This window comes from Labrus mixtus, chromosome 13 (assembly GCF_963584025.1).
Source record: "Labrus mixtus chromosome 13, fLabMix1.1, whole genome shotgun sequence".
Classification (NCBI taxonomy): Eukaryota; Metazoa; Chordata; class Actinopteri; order Labriformes; family Labridae; genus Labrus; species Labrus mixtus.
The window spans coordinates 22783723-22795435 of record NC_083624.1 but is presented as its reverse complement, the minus strand read 5'-3'; the positions used below and the strand labels follow the sequence as shown (position 1 = coordinate 22795435).

The 11713-nt window shown below is 40.7% G+C and overlaps 1 protein-coding gene across 2 annotated transcripts in view; it reads left to right on the top strand.

The window, feature by feature from the left end:
- LOC132987269 (receptor tyrosine-protein kinase erbB-4-like) overlaps positions 1–11713 on the top strand; it is a 317677-nt gene that overhangs the window by 245848 nt on the left and 60116 nt on the right. For both annotated transcript variants that reach the window (XM_061054220.1, XM_061054219.1), the window contains exons 15-19: positions 409–563; positions 2594–2638; positions 5316–5448; positions 8293–8415; positions 10841–10939. In XM_061054220.1, the coding sequence (XP_060910203.1) occupies positions 409–563; positions 2594–2638; positions 5316–5448; positions 8293–8415; positions 10841–10939 (555 nt within the window). The remainder of the gene's footprint in view (positions 1–408; positions 564–2593; positions 2639–5315; positions 5449–8292; positions 8416–10840; positions 10940–11713) is intronic.

Genomic DNA, 11713 nt, shown 5'->3' with positions numbered 1-11713 from the left:
TATATAGCACACATGTTGTAATTGCTCAGTATGATGATTGCCCATAAAAGGATGATTGGGATGTTATAAAAGAACGGCTCAGACAGAAAAAAACAGATCCTCGATTCACAAGCCGTATGTCTCTGTCTGATTGTTCAAGAGCATTCACTCTTCTACATCATACGTGCTGGAATTCCAAGCAGGCTTAGTCAAACTTATTTTTCTCATCATCTTCATCATCATCATAATGGGAAATTATAGTAATTGTGAGTAGTAACATCCTTGCTAGAAATCGAATGAATACCTTGCTGATAGGGAAATCAAAATGTACCATACACATTTCTCATCAGAGCCATTGCCTTTTTTTTTTCAAAATGAAAAATGCACATCCGTAAAAAAACAACACCTTTTCTCCACACTTTCCCTTAGGGCCCAGAGCATTGTGTGAAATGCCTCCATTTTAAGGACGGTCCTAATTGTGTGGAGAAGTGTCCCGATGGCCTGCAAGGTGCCAACAGCTTCATCTTCAAGTATGCAGAAGCCAACAATGAATGTCATCCCTGCCATTCCAACTGCACCCAGGGGTGAGTACAGTCAGGACACGGAAGGGACATCGTCCACAACGGTTTCTGTGAATTCCTCAAAAGTCAAGTGTCTGTTGATTTATTTCTGACAGGGAAATTTGGACCATTGGCCCGTAGCAAAGTGCCTTGACCATGCTCCATTGAGAGTCCAGTATTGGCTGTGTTGCAGAATACAACTTTATTAAGAGACCAGGCTGACAAATTGACCTAATGTATTTGTTAATTTATTGATCTCCATTTTTGAAGTGGAAAGCATTGCTAGTGTACTGGTGGGTTTCTCAGCTAACTAAGACCTAAACAGTCTTAAAACAACAGGATTCCCACACCTTCTACTTTAACAGGATGCTTGTATGAATCTCCCAAAGCCAATTTCTGCAGTGACTTCAGGGATGTTCTTCTGAAGACATCATTCTGTCATCGTTCATTCATTTGGCTCTCAAGAATACTAGACGAAAAGTGCATAAGTAGAAATATTTCCTTTAACTAACTATCTATAGGGCTCAGGTGTTGGCTTCACCATACTGTACTGTAGAGGATACTCGTGTAAAACATGAGAATATGATCCAACATCTTGCAAGAAAAGACGGATACATAGCAAGGCAAACAGAAAATGAGAAACAACAGAGGAAGAATGAAGCAGAGGGGAATCAGTGAAGTGCCATGCCACTCTCCATTGCGCAATAGCCACTGATCGCTCACTATAATATTCAACAAGGGTTGGTACGACATCATTTTGTATTTAACTCCACGGGGAGTTTATGTCACTTGCTCGAGTGTTATTTCTCCTCTATGGAGTGACAGCCTCCAGCTCGCCCAAGCATAGCAATGTAGTCGTAAATGGAAAACACCAGGCTGACACTTTGTCACAGGTATAGCTTCATAAGCAGCTCAGACTCTCAAAAAAACAAGCAGTGGGAGGCAGAGATAAGAGAAATAGACAAAAAAGGGAAAGAAGACATAGAGGAGAATGTAACCACTACCTTTTCATTCTAAACATTCAATCCAGCCGACAAATTCAGAATGTTGTATTGTGTCTGGCAGATGTTTCGTACGATGCCACTGGTGTGCAGTGCACATGGGAGGACTGGTGAAATTGTCAACGTTTATGGATAAGATGAGGAGCTATTGTGATACAGCACGTAACATCCTCTCTTTGTGACTTGTTCAGTTCGCTGTCCTCAAGGTACCTCTAGAGGCACAAAGAAATACCTACGCTTTGATGACAGATTGTCTCTCTTTCTGAAAGTACCTGCACAGTAGGCGAAAGACCTTTTAAAACAGCTACCTGTGCACAAATCACAGAACATCCTGTGCACCACTTCTGATAAAAAAGACAGGAAATAGTACAGAAAACATTCAAAGAGTGATTTAACTGCATTTTGATGTTCTTAAAAGCAGCTCGTTGAAAGTATTGTTTCTCTTAATATGCAATTTAACAAATTCCATTTCCTAGAACTAAAGACATTTTTTATATATCCAAATATTGTTAATATTGACAGCTGCCAAAAATGTGTCCAGGAGTACAAAAGATCTGTATGCATGTTGTTAGTCAGCTTAAGTGACCTTATAGAGTCTTGCTGAAGTTTATACTTATCGTAACATGGGTTGCAATATAAAATGCAAAAGAGTAGAAAAAGGATACCGGGAGCATTTATTTTGGAGATGTGCAGTATTCTATTGTGGGTGTCAGTTTGGTCTTCTTCGTTCTATATGAAAGACCACAATGTGTTCGCCTATAGTACTAGTGTAGGTGGACTGTAGAGAAGAATCACCCATTTATGTAACACACTCCTACAAAGTCTTTACATACCCAAATCTTATGTAAAAGGGTTTACAAAATAGATTTTTTATTTTATTTGTTTAAGAAGACCAAAAAGCAGTAATTCAGTGCTCTGACCATAGGGTATGCTGTTATGCTATTTGTTATTTTGATTTGCTCATTGACAACAGGTTCTCTTAATTGTAAAGTTCATGGTAAACTATGAAGTTTGTTTGTTTAACCTTTGTTTGTCCTGTATTTGTTTACTTAGGTGCATTGGACCAAGACTGCAAGACTGTATTGGATGGATGGACAGGTACAAAATTGTTTTCTGTGCCTCTATTCAATAGTATATAAACACACACACATACACACACACAAACACACCAGTAACCACAGGAGGGAGCACACTCCTGGACGCATGCACAGGTGCGCGCACACACACACACACACACACACACACACACACACACACACACACACACAGACAAGCACAAAAGAATCAAAGTACGCAAAGTATCAGATTAATGGAGCGCTCTAAGGCCCAAAATCCCTGTCAGTGTCCTTAATGCTCATTGTGCATGCTTTCTTGTTTGTGCATGTGTGTGTGTGCGTGTATCAGTGTGTATCAGTGTGTCTGTGTTTATGTGCACAAGGAATTTGCCTGGTTCTTGATATATTGATAGCGCTTTAGCTTTTGTTCTGTGGCCTGGGGGAAAGAAGGCGGATAAAATGCCGATAACAGTTTACAGCAAATGGAATGCAAGATTTCATAACAGAAACAGTTTGGCATCAAGTGCCGCTTAGGGTGAGTGTTGTTTATAGGAGGACTTTAAAAGAGCAAAAAAAGAAAAGGCTAATTGGCAGAGGGACAGCAAAGAGAGTGAAATGCTGATAGAGGATTTGACTTCAAATGTCCTCAATCAGTGGGCAATGATGGAAACATATTTGTTCTGACACGGTGCCTGTTAGATATAACAAACTGGTATTTACTGATCAATACTAAGTGTCAGGAACTTTTACTGAGGCCATCAGTTGTGCTATTTGTCTGTGTTGACACTAACGGTGCTGTGTAGAAGAATTTCCCCATGGGGACAAGAAAGTCTGAAGTCTAAAAATAATAATACAACTTCTAAAGATACATTCTTAGGCGATATGAATTTTTCAAACCTGCATTTTTGAGCACTACCAACAGGATGGAGAGGAACTGCAGCCAGAGGGAAACTCTAGCTATCAGCAGACCTGGTCAACAGATCAGCTCGTAATCAGATCTTAGATAGCCGTATAGCTGCGATACAGCAGAGACCACCTAGCAAACCTCCAGCTGTGCGGTGTGCTATAAAACCTTGTAGATCTGTAACCTGTTGGAGGCATCAGTTTTGGAGCATCACAGATAGTGGCTTATCAGTAATACATGATTAAACTAAGCCTTAAACCTGGCATTTACATGTGTCTTTTAGAAGGATTGTGTGCACATTATGACTAAGCTGGGTTAATCACTCCCAGTCACTTACTTATGTAGTATTCTGAATAGATAAAAGTTACAAGTAATGTCTTCTCTCATATGTTCACATGTGTTAGTACCTTAAATGTTTGATTCAAAATCAGAGCTGCCTGCTGTCTCATATCTCTCCCTGATTGGCTATTTGTGCATGCATTTATAGATTCTGGAGTAATGGTGGAGAAAGATTGCATTAAATGTGCTCACATGCATCACTGACCATACACAGAGGACGCGTGCTGGGTGATCTTTAGAATTCGATGTCTTGGGTAAATGTAGAGAATAGCTGAGTCTCATCTGATCACTCAGAGGACATCCTGTCTGTTGGAAAGAATATGTATTTTGAAGCGTGCAGATTGAATTAGTCATCATCAGAGGCTCTTTATGTGCTGAAATGACGTGTGGTCATGTGTCATAATGTCAGTGGCCTTTCTTGCTTGCTGGTATCTGGGTATTCATAGTGGATGGATAAAGAAGCTCTGTGGGATGTGATAAATGACAATGTGTGCTCTTAAATGTAATATGTATTCATTCTGTAGCAATACGGCTGCAGATCTCTCAGGATCTTATGTATGTGTGTGTCAAAATGACCTCAAACAGGGGTTCTGAGTTCTTTGTTGTTTATCATCTGTGTGAACATATCTGCAGTAAGAATACATATCTGCTAATTTATCCATCCAGCATGTTTTTTTGGTATGGGATCTAATTTTCAGCAGCTCTGTACCAAATCGCATTACAGGTCTTCAGAGTAGTGTTTTTTTTTCTCTTCCCCTGTGTAGAGGAGAGAGATATGGGGGATATACAGAGTTCTTCACTTCCCATGAAGCTAGCTAACTGTGATAACATTTAATGGGCTGAATGTGTAAAGTCCTGAATAACAGCCTGATTTAGGGCAGAGTCTCTGAATGCTCCGACCAAATGAAGGTCTTTTATTAAAGCCTGAAGGGGGCAGTGGGCTGGTGAAGCCAACTCTTCCAGCTCGTTTGTGCAGCAGCTCTGTAGACATTTTTGTTTTGTTTTGGGGGGTGGGGGTGGATGCATATCAGGGAAATTATTTAGAAACTTGATTTCCAATGACAGCAATGGTGTGTTTCTGAGAACTCGCTTTGATGGTTATTTCCATGTTTTTGATCTCAGCCTCAATTTTAATGAGAGGGCACCGAGGGATATTTGTAGGCAGATGAAGCGTAGTGCAAAAAACAGAGAAAAACGAAAGGTGAAAAAGCTTTCAAGGATCCCCCAACATAAGCATATGCTTTACAGACATGGTCTCTCTGTGTGTCTTCGTTTATTTGCTAGCTTGTTTTGTTGTGTTTGTGGCTATGAGCATGACGCCAACCAGTCCCCCCCAATTCCTCCATTTTCCATTTCTGTCCTTGTGCTGATAATGTGTCATGCTTCCTTATTCCCTGCAACCTCTTCTGTCTTCTTCATCTACTCACCCCCCCCTCTCTTTTGCCCCCTCCTTCCTTTTTTTTTGTCTTGTCGTCAGAACCCCTCTGATCGCAGCGTGGGTGATCGGTGGCCTCTTCATGGTGGTGATCATGGTGCTGAGCGTAGCGGTGTCTGTGCGGCGGAAGAACATTAAGAAGAAGAGAGCCCTCCGCCGCTTCCTGGAGACAGAGGTAAGCAGGGAAGTGGAGGAAAAAGAGAATTTGCTGCCTGCAGCCCTGCAAGATAATGTCATAAGACTGGGCATGACTGAGAATCATTGGTGACATTTTTAAGGGGGAACTTCTTTCTTTTCTGCCCAACTCTGAAGTTAACCCCGTGCAGATGCTTCCTAAGAAATCTAGCCGCACCAAATACAATATAAACTTCTTATATCGCATCATACCGGCATTATAATTTAACCATAGCCTAGGGAGTACTGTATCAGAGGCATTGACATTATAGTGAGGAATGAGAGGTGGAAAATATTAAAGAAAATCGGTTTAAAGAGCACTCAAAACTGCAAGATTTATCCAACAAGGGTGATTATTTTGACAAATTTGGTACACAAGTGACAGTTTTAAAAGACAAATATCCCACAAGTCTTATTAGAAAACAAGATCAAAACATAGCATGTGCCGGAAGAATGTGTCTGAAGCTGTAAGGTTTCATCCTTGTGTGCACTCACCAGTCTGGATGTCTTAGTGTAGCAGTGTGTGTGTGTGTGTGTGTGTGTGTGTGTGTGTGTGTGTGTGTGTGTGTGTATTTTACTTATAGAAAATACTGTACAAGAAAAAAACCAGAGGGAGAAAAGGGAATGAGACTGCATGTCCCCAGATGGTGCCTGCAGAGGAGGAGAAAGTGTCAGAAACTCAAGGGGCTCAGGTGCTGGCTTCACCATACTGTACTGTACTAGAGGACACTCGTGTCAGAGAGAGGTATACGGGACCACACCATTAGGGGAGAGGAGAAAGCACTCTTTCTTCCAGTTAAAACAAGAAGAGTACACCATCTGATGCACTTGTGTGTGCATTGTGAGAATAAGGTCCTGTTCCGCTGCTTCTCTCTCTTTAGAGTGCACAAGTATCAGTCAAGTGTCTGAGCTGATAGCTTTAACAATATGATGACAAAAAAGCACTGAAACAATATCCCCTCTTATATTATTTGACTTGTTTTTAACTTATGGCTTCCACTTATACTCTTACCATTTAATTATATGTACGCTTGTTAAAGTAATAAATCCTGGCAAAAAAAAGTCCAAGTCCAAGTCCAATACCGTACATTACAGATTGAGTATCTTGTATCACCTTAAAGCTAATGAATAAAGCTTTTAAAACAGCCCTCTATGAGAGAGAGGCGTGCTGTTTTTCTTAGTTTTAAGACATAATGTGCCGCTAACTGCCAAAACTGATGCAATTTCATTAAGTAGGAGATATTAAGTAAATGTGTTTTTTTTCAGAGAGCAATCAGAGGAGCTAGGTGCACATTAAAGCACTTTCATTAATGGCAGCTGTATCTCACTTCTACTCAGGCAGCAATGCTGTATTATATGAAGATTATTCCACTTTCACTGCTTTTTATCTTATTTGAATGCAACTAATGCCTGGAGGATTCCCCACCATTAAGTCCGTTGTTACCCGTCTGTTCTCAATTGTAGCTCAATAAAACAGCTAAAGAAAGGTCATAGTTTGAAGGACTGGGCTACACATTTCTTGGTTTGTTTCAGCACTGTCTTTTACAGCCAGAAGTTGGACAGCTCCAATGTGCTGCCTTATAGCTGCTATACGGCCTGAACCTGTTCAGCACCCTGGACAGCTCCCTGCACAATGGAATAGCATCCAGTGGGGTTTTCTGTGGGTGTGTGTGTTTGCATGGATGTTTTTTAAAGACATCTGTATCGTCTCATGTATCTTTGTGTGTTTATGTGTTTGCCCCCCCCTCGTCTTGTTCAACACCCCACAGAAGCTGATTTGTTATTCTATTTAAATGAAGAATGGCCATTTTCTTTTTAATCAAACGGTAGCCACGAGCCAGAGGGACAAGAAGCTGCCGACCACAGCCAGGCTGATTTACACTCCCTCCCTGTTTTCCTCCCTCTGCCCTCCCTCACTAATCTACCACTCTCCTTCTTAATTCTCCTAATATTGCTCCCTCTCTCATGCTTTTGCGTCCTCGGCCTAATTCAGCAGCTCGCTTCTTCTTCGCCGTGTTGCCTTGTTTTTGTTGTTTTCTGCTACAGTTCCTTCCCTCTTCATCTTCCCCTGCGAGATACGAGACTTTCCCCTCTCATGCCATTAAATCTGCTCATTCCTCCACTTGAGCAGTAATGAGACAACAAAAGTGTCAACTTCTTCTCAGGCTGCACAATTATCCTCCTCCCCCACCTATTTCCTTTCCTCTTCCATCTCCTATTTCCATGTCCCTCCTCTGATCACGTTAAATCTTTCACTTGTAAAAATGGAAATGCCACTGCAGGGTTTAGATTTTTCCTGTAGAAAAACAAAGCTGCATTTTAACCCTGAAGTAGTCATCTGAAGTGTTGGGTGGATACTTGTTGAGACTTAAGTTTGGAAGCAAAAGGCACTGGGAAATTAAATGTAATTGCAACTCATGATCAGACAGTAATTACAGAAATTCAAATTACTACTACTAGCATAACTTCCTGAAAATGATGTCACTTTTTTCTAAAGTCGGGTTTTGTCGCAGTTTCAAGGGAACATTGTTGAAATGTTGAATATTGGCAAAAAATCATAAAGAGTGTGTTTGGGGGATTGATTTTATGGGATTTTAAGTTATAACATTTAACTGTGTATACACCTGAACATACAGTATTTTATTCTCTATATTGTGATTGATTGCTTGACAACATCAGTAAAATCATAATTCATATTGATTTTCTTTTTACAAATGGTGTGTTTTGACTCATTTGTAAAAGGCCATAATGACTGCTTTTATGAGATCATCTCATTGGGTGGGCTCGTGTTACAGGGTCTGGGTTGCAGTGACTGACTGACTGTCTTCTGTGTTTCTGTCTTTAGCTGGTGGAGCCTTTGACACCCAGTGGAACAGCACCAAACCAAGCCCAGCTTCGCATCCTGAAAGAGACAGAACTGAAAAGAGTCAAGATCCTGGGCTCTGGGGCCTTCGGGACTGTTTACAAGGTAAAGCATGCACAAAAAAAGGGTAAGGGGTTCGGGTTTGCATGCGTTTCAGTTGCTACTAGTCCAGAATAATCTTAAATATCCCATTATATAGAGTGTTCTTGAAAAGAGGAAAAGATGGATTGCAGTATAATTAGTGATAGGAAATGAGATGGAAGGCTGGAGGCACGGGAAGAAAAGGATAAGAAATAGCAGACACTTAGACCCCTGGGGTTACAGTGAAGAGGGAGCTGAGGTCACAACTAGTGTGATGATTTGTTGGGGAGAGGTTAAGACAGACACTGCTGGAATTAGAAAGAACAGACTGTGTCTTACTAAAACGCTTATTGGTCATCTTGTTAATCCATGCTTTCACATTAAAGCACATTTCTGGGTCAGAGGTTTTAGTAGCAGGAGCGCAGATGTCCTTTTTCAAACCTCCCTCTTGCACATATCCCTTGGGAATCTCCTCTCAGTGTGTAAGACTATATGGTTCTCTCAGAGTCTCACGGGTGAGCCCAAGGACCCATGAAGTTTTCCTTGGTGGCCATAGGCATCAGAGAGGTACATGAATTTCCCCTGCATCCTCTAAGGGTTGAGGAACAGTTGGTTGGTGCTCAGATCCAGTACCCAGTGTGAGTGGAATAAAAAATAACTGAAATGAAGCAGTTTGATTGTATTATCTTATTATTTCAGGCACATCTCAGAGGTCACATCAGTCGAGGGTCAGCATTCAGATTAACTCGTCAGTTGAGTGTTTTGTTGTGCAGCTCATCTCTCTTTTATGAATGTGATTATATAATTATAAGAGCTTAAACCCTTAAAGATGACCTGTGGGATTTTGACCACTAGTAGAGCCATTAAAGCAATGTTCCTCTGTTGTACGTGCACAAAAGTATGCAGGAAGAGGTGGAACATGTACGCTAGAAAACACTGTGAAGTCATTGAACAGGTAATTCAAGATGCAACGAAGGTTTTTGCCTAAACTTAGAGATTTGCAAGATGTAAAGGTTCACCACATTTCCCACGTTTAGATGGGGAATGTGTTGGACCTTAGATTCACACTAACGCAGAGTTAACAGCATTACCTTGTAAAGATACACAGATAAGCACCAACAAGAGACAAAGAAACTGCCAACTGTTGTAGACAACTGGGGTTTATAAGATGCATTTCCTAATGTTTTTTTTTTGGTAAACAAAAACAAAAGTGAAATGTTTTATTGCTTAAAGGGTTGCTTTCACAGGATATTGATCAATTTGACCACCAACACAAAGAGGCATTTGCTTGCTCCTCACATAGCTGAGTTGAACAATTGACCTTGACCTGGAAGAGATGTGCTTTGATTGGGAAGTGTTGACATGTTGACTTAAATCCACCCCAGAGACAACCTCTATTCAAAAAGCCCTCCAAACCCAAAAGCTATGCCAAGAAAAGAGTCCTTTATGTCAGTTAGTGCTGAGGCTGACCGCCCCCCAAGACACACTCTGACCAGCCTCACAGCAACATTAAGGAATTAGATTTGGCACATTGGAAAGAACAAAGTAAAGCCCAAGTAGATTGGTATAGATAGGAATTGACAGATCGTGAATTGTCAGGATTTCTCTTTACAGTCAGAGATAGAAAGCACATCTACGTTCAGACTTGGTGAACACAAACAGGAAAAAAAATCCTGGAGGCGTAGTGTAAGGCTATGGCAGAAATGCAATTCATGCAACTGTGACAAGTTCAACTCCGTTAGTTCAAGTTCAGAGATCTTAACGACCTCTCTGAGTTAAAAATACTCAGAGGAGAGGGATATGGGGCATATCTTGCCACCCAATGCATGCCAACACAACCTGAGGCACAATGAATGACACAAACACACACACACAAACACACTTACATCCACTCAATCAACCGGTAAACCGTCATCAGGCAGACGAGAAAACAGACATATACATATAAATGCCTTGCTAACACAGTCCTTTAGTGTAGTCAGTGTAATTAGCAACTATCAGTGACTGAACATTCTCTTGTTATAAAGATGAACCGGAAGCGATACTCTTAGGATCATTACAGTGATTTGAGAATTGATAGAACAGTGTGGCTTGATGTATATCATATCATAGAAGAGCATGAGCATGAGTCAGGTCTTTTACCTGCTCTTTTGTAACATAACATGAGTCAAGTCTTTTACCTGCTCTTTTGTGACATAAAATGCCATCCTTTTGAAGGACAAAATAGCCTCTAATAACCCCAAAATCAGAACATTATCATTCAAATGAGAATATGGGAGATTATTTTATCGTCAAAATCCTCAGTCAGGATTTTTCCTTTTTCTAACAATGTTGTTGTTGTTGTTGTTGTTGTTGTTGTTGTTGTTGTTGTGAATTGTTGGTGAATGGGAGTTTTGTGCCTTTTCTTTTTATATAAAAGCTCCTCACCTTGTTGTGTTTGTTCCTTTAGGGTATTTGGATCCCAGAGGGTGAAACAGTGAAGATTCCAGTGGCTATTAAAATCCTAAATGAGGCCACAGGACCCAAGGCTAACGTGGAGTTCATGGACGTGAGTATCTTGAAAATTCAAATTACAACAAAAAAGAACCTGTTCCCTTTTTGTTGTTTTTCATTGCTAGTTTTCCATTGGCTGGAACTTGTAAATCCACAGTTAAACAAAGACCCTAGTTTAACCAAATAACCTTCTTTCTCAAGGCACACTTTCTTATTGTGTGGTATTTAAAATGGTGATTGATTGGTCGGGTGAGTCCAGTAAATGCAACATTAAGGGAACAAATTATACTTTTACACATAGTAATGTCAGGATATGAGAATTTTGAACGTATTAATGGGAAGACTAAAACAAATACCCAGTAATTTGTTGAGACCAAAGCTGAGACCCCAAAGACACCAGAGCTGAAACCATCAGGGGCCCCCTAGGACCCCTCCATACAACCACATTCACACATACTCTACCCAATGCTCCCAGCAGAGTGCACAAGGCCCTATTTATAAAACATTCACAGCTTGGCTCGGAAAGTGGAGAAAAAAAAATCAAAATTATTACCCTGTGATGATGCAATGCAGATGAAATAACCCCCATCAACACTCGCAGATGCACACACACTGAAAGTGACCCAATTGCACTCATGTTTTGCACTTAGTTTGACAGTCTAACAGGGAGAGTTTTGGAGTGTTAGCATTTCTATTTTTATCAGGACATCTTTGATGAAAATCCTACGTGTGTGTAATTTAATGTTCTATGCGCTGGGACAGCTTGTCTGACAATCAGAGGGCAAGATATCTGCAATGATAGGTCAACGTGTAGGGAGACAACAGACGG